The sequence below is a fragment of the Vicugna pacos genome, chromosome 10, assembly GCF_048564905.1.
Source record: "Vicugna pacos chromosome 10, VicPac4, whole genome shotgun sequence".
NCBI lineage: Eukaryota > Metazoa > Chordata > Mammalia > Artiodactyla > Camelidae > Vicugna > Vicugna pacos.
Window position 1 is genome coordinate 64,905,840 of NC_132996.1, and position 13,833 is coordinate 64,919,672.

The following is a 13,833-nucleotide window of genomic DNA, read 5'->3' on the forward strand; positions in this document are numbered from 1 at the left end:
TGGAATATCTTAGCTTTCACACTCTGCTAGGAATGGGTCCTGGGAGTTAGAACTCTGACTGTCCAATTTCTGAAACCATCTGCTGCAGAGAGCCATATAAACAGAGTCCAAAAAACAGGAAGAAAGAGAAAGCCTTTAAATATTGTAGTCAGAGACAAATCCAGAGATTCAGAGACTAAGACATACTCATACTTGCAAACAGTGCTTCAAATTTAGATTAGGTGCGAAGCCAAGTATGTCTAAAGCACAGTGGGAGTGCTTCCGGCATAGGGATGGCTAAACTGGGTCACAGGCAGAGAAGGCTCGAGGAGAGGAGCACAGTCTCTTTCTGTTCTGCATTTCTTTCTCACTTCCTCAGTCTCTGCTAAACCATCTCATTTTTCAGTTCTGTGAATCTTGCTGGTTTCAGGCAGAATTAACCTCCAGGAGTCTCAAATCTCTATTTCACACTCATCCCTATTCAGGAACTCAATTTGGCTCTTCATTATAACAAGAAAAACCCTGGTGATCTTAATCAGCTGGGGAACTTATCTGTCGGACAGATGTCTTCAGAATGAAGATAACCATTAGTGTTACAAGCCAACCCATCCCAACTGACCATCCGGAGACACTGTGAGAGGAAGCCCACCGAGGCTCACTGGAACACTTCTTCGCCAATGGAGAGCTCAGTGAATGAGGAAATGGACACAGAAAACAGGAGCAGAACAGACCTTGCTCTCCCAGATCCACACGGGCCCTCCAGGTGGGTACAGGCTATTATTTTTTTCTATTCCCAGTCACTTAGTGAACCAGAGATAGTAACAGTGCTAGGGAGAAGCCAAGTCATGAATTTAGGCATGGACCATCTGGTTTCATTAATATACTGGGTATGCAGAAGTTATCTGCTAGATGTTCTCAGTAGTTCTGTCTGGTTGATGGGGAGGGAGGTTTTTACTTAGTGTGTAAATTGGCAACAACTTAGGTGATTTTTCTAACAGAAGAGGCTCATATTCTTGGTATGAGGTAGGGGAGTCTTCACTGTCAATACAGATGTCTTGCCTCTGTATTTGATACGTGTTAAGGGACAGAAGCTTTTCAAAATGACCTTGAGCTTCTTTCTGGTTAGTCTTTGTGAATCTCAAGCTGCGGGATCCTGCCCCACGGTTTAGTGGGGAAACGTTCAAGGAGTGAAATCTGGTAGAGGTACATAATTTGGTTTTCCTTTGAATACCAACGATTAACACATGTTAAGACTTTCCTTTTGAAGAGTTTAGGAGAAGCTGAATCCAGAGCATTGGGAATCCATATTGGATTGAGTATCACTGCAAAATATTAAGCATACTCCAATGCTTTAAGAGAGACAGCATTTCCAAGTAGCCTCCTCTGAGGATGAAAACAGGAACAGAGATCAACAAACTCTTCAAAGCCATTCTTCCATGTACATGAAATTGAGTGTGTCATTGACAAAATATATTCAGATATATTTCTATGTTAAAAAGACTGAAAGATTCATAGGTAAACATGTCTATTTGATTGTTTTTATTTTTACTCATCAGCATAGATTAATGGGGAAAAAAACTTGATGATAATTTTGGATTAAGAATAAGAAGACTTGGCATGATTTTTGTTCCATTTTGTTCCATCTAATTACTTATGAGTTAGCTGATCTTGGCCCACTAACTTGGACGCTCTAAGCCTCAGTTTCTTGTATTTTACAATGAAGATTTTAATTGCAGGATTGCTTTGAAAAAATAAACAAGCGAAATCCTCCCTTCTGCCAGTTGAGAGTTTTGCAAAGGAAGTTAGAGAATTTTCTCATGACTGCAATTCCATTTAAACCCATCACAGCGTGCCTGAAATTGAACTTCCAAAAGTTCCTCTCCATGAGAACGTCTTACTGGAGAAGCCTGCCCCATCCCCACCACGCCAGACATGGCTAACTTTTTTGAAGAAGGAGCTGGAATTCCTGGGGGTGAGTGAGCCTCCTCCAACCTCAACCAGAGTAAAGACTGGCTCTAAGAAAGAGTATTTGGTGCCATCAACATAGCTTCCCCACCAGACTCATGGGGAGTGAGAAAAAATGGCAGATGAAGAGTTGATGCTCAATGGGCACTCAATGGGTTGGGCAGAAAGAAGCATTTCCTCATGATGACTAGGATAAGAATAGCAAATAGGATCTGCCAACTCTGGTCAGTTGGCAGGGAATTCATATCATACTGTGAAGGATTCATAATCTTTACCTTCACTAAGATGGAAAGAGCCAATATTGATGACCATCATTGAGTATGTAAATTAAAGGCACAGGAGAAATGTATTGGCTGTCCCTGGACTAGGTCATGCCTATATAAATTCTTAGTGTGGCCAGATGATGCTGGAAAATATCTCATTTGGATCCTTTCTCAGGACTACCTAAGATAGCAAAGCCATGTCTCATATCTGGCCTCAAGGATAAGAAAATTGATGTTATCTTAGGAAAGTATCTTCTTATTGCACAAAACGTATGTATTTTTCTACAGGTGACACAAATTCTGGTTGGTTTGATATGCCTTTATTTTGGAACGATTGTCTACTCCATGTTCGATATTTCAGAATCTGGTGGAGACGTTTTTTCATCATTTAAAACAGGCTACCCATTCTGGGGAGCAGTATTTGTGAGTATATGTTTACAACTGTCTCTGAAACAACACTGTACATGGCTTTCCAGATCAGATATAACCAAATTTTTATTCTAGTATTTAGAATATATAAATACATTCTAATATGTGTATGTAAATATATATATGTATTTGTAGTTTACAAAGCACTTTGGGTTAAATATATTAGCATGCTTTCATCAGATAAGAAACCTGAGATCAATAAAAGTTAAATGAATTGCTCAAGGGACATTTAGCTAATAAAAATTCAACTTAAACTTTCAGAATCCAATTCCAGAAAACTTTCCCTAGCACTGTTCATCAGGAAGGTTATCTTAGTGAAGAGAGGGGGAAGAGACAGCTGAGGTGAGGGGAACATGCCTGAAAGACATTTGATGAACTTCTACTATGCTCTAGAAATTCATTTAGGTCCTTTCTTATTGTAGTTCTTTTAATCATTGTCCTATTTAGAGAAACTAGATGGCTGAATGAGATCACAAAGATATATAGCTTTATGGAGGAATAACTGACATACAGTAAGCAAGTTACACATACTTAAGGTGAACAATTTCCTAAATGTTGACACATGAATATACGTGTGAAAACATTAGCACATCAATGTAATGAATAAATTCATCACTGCCCAAAGTGTCCTTGTGTCCCTTGGTAATCACCCCTCCCTCCATTCCTTGTCTTCCCATCCTCAAGAAATCACTTGCTTTTTGTCACTCTAGATTAGTTGGCATTTTCTAGAGTTTTGTATAAATGGAATTATACAGCATGGGCTCTCTACTGTCTGGCTTCTTTCACTCAGCATAGTTATTTTTGATTGTTTCTTTTTTTTTTTTTTTGTATCAACAGTTCATTCACAAGGATGCATTTTAACTCCATAAAAGGCTGCATTGGCTTGGCCCTCTGTCAGATACTTAGGTCTTGGGTCGCTTGTTCAGGACTTTCTTTGAATTTTTGCCATATTTTATTTAAAACTTCTCCCTGCTGTTTTTTCATTCCAAACACTTAGCTTATTAGAGATCTCTCAACTCATCACACAATCTGAATCTTCAACATTTTTTTTTTGAGTTTGTGCTATTGGTGTATATATGTTTCACCACGTACGTTTTCATAATTACTGTATGTCCATGTGATATATGTCAGACTCTAGAGACAGACCCATGATCCTTGTGCAAAGGGGCTGACTGCAACACACAAGATGCTCATACAATTACAATAAAATGAGAATAGCATGATAACATACTCACACACCAGATGCTGTGGGACCTTACTACACTTCATAGTGACCCATGGACCATCACCTGGGAGCCAGGTAGAAATGAAGAATTCCAGGCAGGACCTACTGAGTCTGCATTTTGACAAAGCCCGCATGTAATTCATATGTACATTTAATTCTGAGACGCTCTCTACAGGAAACTAAAAAAATAAAATGATAAAAAATTTAAAAATAAAAATAAATAAAAATTCAAGAATAGCCTTATAGAATACCTAAACTTTACCTTCTATTTAGAGAATGGGGGTGAAAGGGACGCAGAGAAGAAGAGAGACTCACTGTGCTTTTTTCTTTTCCCTCCTCCCTTTTGGACAGTTTGCTATTTCTGGATTTTTGTCATTTATATCTGAAAACAAACGTACAACATATCTGGTGAGTTGCATTCTATCTTAGTACAGCCTTTCAGAGGTAAAAAAAAGATTAATTTTCAGAGTCTTGAAGGAGACATGTCATGTGTCTCTTATATTATGAGTAAATGTGGATATGTGATTTTTTTCCAATCTACTTTTGTGTTGGATATAATCACTAAAAATATAATCATTAAAATACCCACTGTATCCCTTAAAAAGTAATACATGTATCACCTTGACGCCTGTTTTTTTAATTTTTTTTATTTTTAATGTTCCCCACCCAGGGGGGGGAGGTAATTAGGTTTATTTATGTTTTAGAGGAGGTACTGGGGATTGAACCCAGGACCTCATGCATGCTAAGCATGCGCTTTACCATTTGAGCTATCCCCTCCCCCTCTACCTTGACACCTGTTGAAAAAATATCCTCACACCACCTTTGTCCTTGTAAGCATAGTTCTGTGATCAAACAAATGATTTGTTTCCAAATAAGGAGTCTATTTAAAGAGAGACTATGAGTATCCACGTGGGTCTTCCTGAATGCAGTCCTAGCAAGAAAATTATAGACCCTTATTAAACAAGTATATTTTCAAGAGTTCCCTTTTTAATCTATATTTTGAATAAATGCAGAGTTTCCTGGCTATATCCAGCCCTGAAATGCAGATGGTTCGCTGAATGTTGTGGCAGGCGCAGGACCAGGTCTAAATGTTGTTGTCTGTCATCAGATACGAGGAAGTCTGGGAGCAAACACTGTCAGCAGCATAGCTGGGGGAACAGGAATCGTCATCCTGATCACCAACCTGAAAGCAAGCTCAGCTTATGTCCACAGTTGCCAGGAAAATGATCAGAGTAGCTTCTGCTCTGAGGCTTCTTTTTCCACTGTACGTATTTCTCGTGGGAAAGCTAAGAGTCTAGGTCCTCATCTAACTAAGGAAACCTCTTTTCCTTTCTATGAGTGTGATCCTTTCTTGCAACTCCTGTCAGAGAATGCTGCGTTCCTGAGTCTTATGTGCAGACATGGGGCAGCCCTAACCCCAGCTGAATTCCGCAAGGGTGGGTCCTCTGCTTTGAGTAACCATCTCCTGGTTTTCCCATGTGTGTGTCATTTTATAGAAACTGACCACGTAGAGGGTGAGGAAAACAGGGGCTACTGTAAGGGAGCACGCTTTGGGGACACCAACCTCATGACTCTACTTGTCTTTTTGGTTCTTCTTGGATGCTGCTCAACAGGAAATTGTGGCGATGATCCTGTTTCTCACCTTTCTGGGGTTCTGCAGTGCAGTGTCAGTCACAGCATACAGGATCGGAGAAGTACTGGAGCAGAGTAAGGTAAGCAGACCCTGATACCAAGTCCCACACCATACGCTAAAGAACTTGAGCTTTGTTGCCTAAAATGTATGGCCTGGGTTTCCTGCACTATTTCTCCCAGAAAATGATTTCTCCAAGTTTCAGTATTTTGGTTTCCAAATCTCATGTTTTAAATCACATGTCCCACGCATAAATAGCAGACATCTCATAGCAGATCCCTGTGACTGAGGGTTAGGAAAATAGGATCTTCATTATTTTAGAAAATGGAGATTTGCTTTGGAGTACGTTAAGTGTGAGAGATGAACGTACAGGTAGCATGTGAAGGAACCAGTCAGATATCTGGGCTTATTTTCTGTCCCAGAAGAGCTCTGTTATATTTGTTCCTTCTCTCTCTTTTTTTCTGGGCGTTTATCTTCCCTCTTGCTCTGAAGCCCCAGTATTGATTCCTCCGGAGTTTACTACTACCACTTGCTTTTCCACTTGCCTTTCCTATTTACTACACCTTTGATAATGAAAAATAATTACTGATGCTTGATGCATAGGTATTTAGATCTTCCAGATAAAACATACACTCTTCATCTGTCTACTTGCCTAAAGCATTCAAGTCTGGCTGCCTTTTTTGACCCCTTTCCTCCAAAGATAAATAATACAAGAGATATACCAAAGTTCAGACACATAATAGTCTCACCAACTTCTCATTGACTGATGTAATTTCTCTTGGGTCCACGTGGCCAGACAATCCGGCTTGGTTTGTTGGAGGTGGAGGGAATAGAATGTAATGGGAAACTGTGGGATTCAGAAAGACAAAAGGAGATGAGATATACCTCATAAACAAGTCTTCTAGTGGTGGAAAATTCTTCGTGATTGATACTGAATGATTTTTTTCCCTCCTCAGATTCCAGAAGATGGTCTTTATGAAGAAGTGAACATATATTCACCTATTTACAGTGAGTTGGAAGACAGAAGGGAGACAACTTCTCCCGCTGATTCATAAGAATCATGTGTCTGGAAAATTCTGATTCACAGCAGAGGGTCTAGAAAGCCGAGATCTTTGTTTAAGGGGCTACTGGCAAAATTCCAGTTCCTCCTGTGACCTGCCAGCTTTACATTATAATGTAGTCTCTGGGTGGCAATATTCTGTTTTTGTGGTTTCTGTTCACTTAGATCTCCCTCTCCATTTGTAGATATGATGGCCTCCTATTTTTCTTGTTTTCTGTTGTTATCTCACACCCATCCCTCCTGGGAAGTCAATGTGTAATAAGTAAGCATTTACCATGTGCCAGCGGGGAAAACTGTACAAATGGGGACAACAAGAAGAAGTCTTGCGAGTTGAGTTGAACTTTAATGGCTTGATAATGTTGGGCTCTTAGTCTTTTTTAAGCGTTCACAAGAACTGCGGATGTGCGTGATACATGTCCCCCTGCTGGGCTGCAAGCACCTTGAAGGCAAAACCCATTCAGCAGATGTATGCTGAGAACCAACTAAGTGTTTGAAGTTTTCTACACTTGTTTCTTTCACATTATATATTCCAATGCTTCTTACATGGTGGGTGCTCAATATGGATTTATGGAGTGAGGGCTGGAGACTGGGGAGGGTATACCACCAGGTCAGGCCAGAGGTAGAGTGGGAAAGGAGAGAGATATGATTCTGAAGTGACTTTGGAGGAGCTAAGAAGACCAAATTGACCGATGTTAAAAATAGATTTAGGCAGATAATCGTATAGAGATTTGAATAGAGAGTCTGTGAGTATGTAGTAAATATTTTGGGATGCTCCAAATGGGTTCTAGCAATGGGCGCTTCCAGTCTATGTTTGCTCTTACACGGAAAAAACAACATGCTGTCACTGAAGGATTGCTAATCTTAGCCGGTGCAGGGAGTCTGCATTGGAATCCCAGTCCTATTGCTTATTAGTGGAGTGAGTTGTAGCAAATTGTTTAACCTTTTACTTAACCTGAATTTTCTTATCTGTAAAATTAAGATATTAGGAATACTTGACCTGCCAGCACTAAAAGTCTGTTGTGGAAACACAGACACACACACAGTTACACACACACTCACACAAAAGTGCTCTAAAAGAGAAAGGGATTATTATATAAATTAATTAATTCATATATACATACAAGCAATCTACAAATTTTAGTAATCTCTAATAATATAAAATTTAAGTCCATTTCATCTTAAAAGTCCCACCCACTAATCCCACTTCAACTTTCTCTTTAATAGGCTTTGTACTTGAAATGTTCTACCTTTCTTTTCTATGCTTACTTGAATTTCTTCTTTCCGTAATGCTAATCCTAAATCCCAGATGATTAGTTTTCTAGTTGCTTGTTCCTCTTTCTAGATGATGAGTTTTTCTAACTAAATACACACACACACATCTTACACTAAATGTAACTTTCTATATGCAGATATTTTGTGTCCCCTTGGTAATAATACATTTTTTTCCAAAGGCACCAAGTCTCATGAAAATCTGTATCTTGCTTGAATCACCAGCATATTCACTGAGACAATATTGTTGGATAATGTGTGCAGATTGATGAACAAGCAGTAGGAAGTTTAATCAAGTTACTCAGTGTCTGGTGAGATGGAAACCAGAAATGCAAAGACCATTTAGTGAGGAATTTCAAATGAGAGAATAAATTAATGAAGACTTGATCTAAAATGAAGTCAGTGGAAATGGAGAGAGATAGTCTTATCTGAAGCCTGGAGAGAAAGAGTAATGGTCTTCTTGTTAACAAGTTGAATTAAAGGATAAAGATAGGAAAGCAATTGGTTGATTATCAAACACATTATGTGTTTGAATCTAAAATCAAAAAATATCTGGTAATGTTGAGAGAAATGATAAGAAGTCAAAAATACAAATTGATTAAGTGATGAGTACAGACAGACCCAGATTAAGCTCAGTTTTATCCTGCCATTTTTAGGAAACCAAAGGAAAATACAATTGAAGAATGCCTGATGGTATCCAATACAGAGTGCTGGTAAAGACAAAATATGGTGATAGAGATTTAGTGTTGTTATAAGAGAGATCATCATTAAATGAAGCAGATTAACACTCCAAGAATTATTTTGAAATAAAAATAAAGCCAAGCTCACTTTTACATGTCTAGAATCAGAGAGGAAAAGGAGAAGGAAAAAAAAAAATCTAGGGTACAGGATAAGAGAATTAGCCAGAAAAATACATTGTGAAACAGTAGACAGCAAGTGGCCCAAAGCCGAAAGAGGTTAGACAAAAACTAAGTAACCATCAGGACAGTATTCGCTGGTTTGGGCAAGAAAAGAACTTATAGGGCTAAATCAACTCCAGGTAAGACATGGAGATGAGGCAGAGAAAATAGCAATAGTGAAGGAATGCAAAAGGGACAGAGAAATTCAAAGCAGGATTATGGTGATGAGTAAATGAATAAAGCATTTGCAGAGGTATTGAGAGAAAGAGAGAGAGGGAATGGGGGTATATGTGATGTAAGAAATAACAGAGGAGATTGTGAATAGAAAATAGAGAAGAAAAATTAAGCCAAGCCAAATGCTTTTGTTGCTATTTGATATTTTTATTTTTAAGGGAAGGAAAAAGTATTTCACACCTTTAGCCCAAATTGAAGAGTCCCAAGGAAGGACTGAAAAATCAGTTTGGGGTATTATTCACAAATTCATTAATACAATAATTAGTGACATTTTATTTACTTGGAATGCCAAAATTAAAAATTGATAGGTCGGTGTTAATTCCCCGAGACTATAAAAATGATCACGTAACCACACAACCAACCGTTGATTAAGTGAACTCTTATGCTCATCTAACCTCAGGCCCATAGGTTTTCTATCTTCATTTTTCTGAAATAAAATTTTGCTTCTCAAAACTTAATAGCAGCATAAACATACACCCTTTCACGGGATAGCTTATGACGCTGTGTCCATTCTTGATCATCCATAGGTATGACTCACATCACTTGCATGGCATATGTATTTCCATCCAAGCTCCTAATCCTGGCCCACCAGGGTCTCTAGAAGTGGATCCAGCCTATCTTCATGACTGCAAAATATACTGCAGCCCTTTTCGCCCACTAACTTAATGCTTTAACCACGTCGTTGGCTGTATTTCCTCTGTACCTCACACAATTGTGGTCTCAAGATCATTCTGATGGTCGTTCTGCCCCTGCCAGCCTTTTACCACATGCTCACTTCTCCAAGCACACACTGAGAACACAACTGGCCTGCCTTCCACACCTTTAGGGCCTCAAATTATCTTTCTGAAAATGTCTACTTAAAGGTCATCTTCTCCATGAAGACTGCCTAATGCACACTTACTTATCCAACCATAATTTCTTGTTTCATGATCACTTGACCCCATGGTGCAGCATGCTGTCATGTCTTGGTATGTTTGTGATCTCCTCGATGTATCCTCAATGACTAGTATTTGTTCAATAAATCAGAATCTTTTAACTTGATTTCTTGTTTGTGCTTGTGTACATGAGGTGGGCATGGATCAAGGATAATGGAGGATCAAAGCATCAATGCAATGATGCCAAGGACCAAGAACAGTTTCTGGAGACTTCCTTCTTCCTTCTTGATTTATCAAATGGGATAATCTATAAATAACCCCATAGACAGAAAACAGACTATAAGAACAATAACCAGCCACCTCGTCAATAAATGATGGGATACAGTTGAAAGGAAACAGGACCATGAGTCACATTTTACAAGTTAGCCCTCACTCTAATTCCTCTGTTATGCTATGTGAACCTAGGACAGTCTTTTCTCTTTGAGGATCTCAGGCTTCCCATCTGAAAATGAGCAGTTTGAGACAAAAAAATTCGAAACTGATTTTTCTGTTTCCGTCCTCTGTGCTTTTGGATATTTAGGATTTTGGGTAATCGCAGTTACTAAGTTTGTGGTTGGGAAAGCAAAGGCAATCAGAGCTATTTGATGTTATTTGATGTTTGGTCCAGCAAGAATCTGGGATCATAACATTCATTCTAACCGCCCCCCCCCTTTCCCCAAAAGCTAATCGAAGGCCTCTTTCTAAAAATTGCCTTAAGGAAAAAATTTCCAAATAATTTCCATCCTATGGGGTATGGCTCTACTTACAAAATACACTGATAAAACAGGGTACTGTATTCGTAATTTCCGCTTGGCTTGGAGTATTGAGGTAAATTTACGTGCACAAGATTGTGAGAGGCCATTAGTAATCACCATCTTGTTTTCGTGAGCATTTCCCTGCACTGGAAAACCTCTACTCACTCCACAAACAGTCCAATGGTCTTACTTCATGTCTCCCAAACAGCTTGTACCTGGGACTCCCTGCATAGGGTTTTGTTGAACATACTGAAGAGCTAGAGGTGTTTAGAATGTAGGTAGAAGCAAATTGTAAAAGCTACATCAGATACTGGTTCCATGATCTTGGGTAACCTTTTACAGTTCATCTTAGTTTATTTTTCTTATGTCTTAAATGGATATGTTAACTCTAATTACTTCAGATCATCGTGTACATTCAAAGATCACGCAGCCAAGTGCCTAGAATGGTGTGTGGGACATATTTTTGCATTCGTAAATACTGATGCCTCATCCTGAACCTGAAATTAGGAAAAGCGACCCTGTCCCAATTCCTCAGGAACTGTTGACAAAAAAGTCAACTACACCTTGTTATTTCTGGTTGGGGAAAATGGGTATGGGACCATGGAAGAGACCAGGGAAGGCAATTCTTAGTTACCTTCACATAGAATATTTCTAGGTAAATTGAAATGTAAGAAATATGTATTATAAGATGATATCATTTTAGTCCTAAAAAGGCAGAGAAATAGATGGAGAAAGGCTTGAGGGAAATGCTATCAGATTTGAGAAACGACAAAAAACATCTTTCTTCTCTCCAGCAATGAGAAATACTTTAACACGTAATATCAGCCTGTTTAGGGATGAACTGCTAGGAAAACACTGTGCAAAAGCCACAATCTGTAACAACCACCAGGAACCGAGAGATGATTAAGGGAAATTCTTGGCTCTAACACTAAACTGTGCTCAAAACATGCTCAGAAAGAACGGCTCATTTCCTGTTCTCATTCGCTGGGGGCCCCAGATAACTTTTTTGTTTGTTTGTTTGTTTGAATTGGCCTGAGCTTCTGCAAGGCCTTGGTCACGGTGATAGGTTTAAGCTGGCAATTAGTCTACGTCTGAAAGTTAGGGGTTTTACGTGGTAGAGCAGTTTTTGATGATTTTTTTTTTCTCAAGAGACAATAAGATAGATGCCTATGCTTCCAGCCAAATCTTTTGCCATTTGTAAATAAATTAATATTTTATCTAACAGGATTCCATGATTATGACAGTGAACTAGAATAAGGGCTGATTCCCTGTTGGACTCAAGACATTTCGCTGGAACCCAGAAGATATGAATATACTGTGTATCTTGCCTTTAGGAGCTCATATTAATATAGAGAAAGAGAGAGATTCACCTGGGCAAACAGAAGATGCTGTTAGAGCACAGAGGGAAGGTACCACGGAAAATCAACAACTAAGTCCAAAAAGTTGAACTGGGAGTCTAAATCTTGCAGGAGAGTAAGAAAGAGAATAAAGCTAAAATTAATTGAACTTCCAGGATGTCTGCTGATCTATGTTACTTCATTTTAATCCATTAAAAAATTTTTTTGAGGTAAGCAAGTATCTCTTTTTTTAAAGCTGTGAGCTTCTTTGTACAACAAAGATAAAAACAATTTGCCCATGGCTGCTTAGTCAGTAGATCACAGAGCTGGGATTTAAACCCAGGCCAGATTGTCTTCAGCATCCATGTTATTTCCACTTGGCTCTGCTGTCTCTCTTAGTTATGGGAAGTGTGCTATAAATGAGCCTTGTCCCCCAAGTGACTGGTCATCTGTTCCTGTTGCAGAAAACGTGGAGTGTTAGAGTGACATCAGCATCATGGCAACATAAGACAACCTTCCTTTCAGGTCCCCCCCTAACCTTTTAAACAACCAATTCTGAGCCCAGCCCTGAACAAAAGTATCTCTGTAGGAGTTGTGGGACTCAGTAACACATACAAAGGAGTCTCAACCACCAACACATCTGCTATTAGCAGACAGACCTTGGTAGTGGCCTTGGAGCCAGCAGGAGCTTGCTACCTGGCCACAGCCTCTCTCAGCCCCGGCAGGGGAAAGCCGAAAAGGTGTTGACTTGGGAAGACACCCATGGATGAGAGAGACTTGGTAGAAGTCCAGCTTTCCCAAGGAGAGATTCTAGGTCTCCCTTAGAGAAAAGAAAATGAGTTTGGACATGTTAAAGAGGGTAAGAGGAACTCTGCCAGTGGCTCTCCTTCCTGGAGGTGGTGCAGCATGGGGATGAAGTAGCCAGTGGTGGCTTCTCCCAGGGGAAAAAGGGAGAGCAGTGCATGGGCTCCCAGCTACCCCAGTGGTGGGGGATGCTGCTGGAGAAACCCATTTCCCTCCTGCAGCATCCTGAATATGGAGGCAGGACCTCCAAGACTTGGGGGAAGAAGAGATCAGTAAAGAGAGAGATAAGAACATCAAAGGGCATTCAAGGGATTTCCTTTAGGACTCCAGCAGGAAGCCCACCCACATTGCTGGGAGAACCTCACCTAAGGTTTCCCACGTGGCCCGCGGGGGACCCCCAACACCCCACCTGCTAAACCCACACCACCCCCCACACTGTGGCTCATTCCTTGTGCACGTTCCAGAGTGCAGCAGCCAGAGAGCCCCAGGAAACAGTCTCCTCAGAAAACAGATCAGGGTCTGTGGACAAGGAAGAAGCCACAAACATGAACTATAGCGTCACCATCTGAGAAAACAAAAGAGAGTCTTCTAGGAGCCAGCTTGATGAGATGTAAGAACCAGAGAAGACAAGCGTTAAGAATTCTCACCACAAGGAGTGAGAAGTGTGGAGCAGGTGTATCCAAAGTTGGAGAAAACACCAGATACAAGCAGAACCAACCAAACCAAAAACATCTCCCACAAAGAGATCTGAGGAAGTGCCTGCTGATTCACACGTGAAAACAGCAACACAGACTCAAAGGAACAAATACGAAGAATCAAGGAAACATGCCCCCACCAAAAGGTAAGAGTCTTCCAGTAGCCGAAAGGCATTGCAATTTATCTGATAAAGAATTCAAAATACTTGTTTTGAGGAAACTCAGTGAGCAACAAGAAAACACAGAAAGATAATTTGATATCAGGAAAACAATTCGTGAACAAAATGAGATATTTAACAAAGAGATGGAAATCATAAAAAAGATCCTAGCAGAAATTCTGGAGCTGAAGATCTCTTTTTCTCCCAGTTTTGTTGA

General features: G+C 39.8%; 1 protein-coding gene across 1 annotated transcript; it reads left to right on the forward strand.

Moving 5' to 3' along the window:
- The first annotated feature begins 415 nt into the window (after positions 1-415).
- Positions 416-9,981, forward strand: MS4A2 (membrane spanning 4-domains A2). Its single transcript, XM_006214894.4, has 7 exons — positions 416-742; positions 1,828-1,951; positions 2,496-2,630; positions 4,213-4,269; positions 4,970-5,125; positions 5,475-5,573; positions 6,448-9,981. The coding sequence occupies exons 1-7, from the start codon at positions 657-659 to the stop codon at positions 6,544-6,546; spliced, it is 756 nt and encodes a 251-aa protein (XP_006214956.2). The 5' UTR covers positions 416-656; the 3' UTR covers positions 6,547-9,981.
- Positions 9,982-13,833: the final 3,852 nt, after the last annotated feature.

Bases quoted from the DNA above. Each gene is read 5' to 3' on its own strand.
- MS4A2 (XM_006214894.4), top strand. From the start codon at position 657: ATGGAGAGCTCAGTGAATGAGGAAATGGACACAGAAAACAGGAGCAGA. The intron at 4,270-4,969 runs GTGAGTTGCATT...GTCTGTCATCAG, and splicing joins ACAAACGTACAACATATCTG to ATACGAGGAAGTCTGGGAGC. The intron at 5,574-6,447 runs GTAAGCAGACCC...TTCCCTCCTCAG, and splicing joins AAGTACTGGAGCAGAGTAAG to ATTCCAGAAGATGGTCTTTA.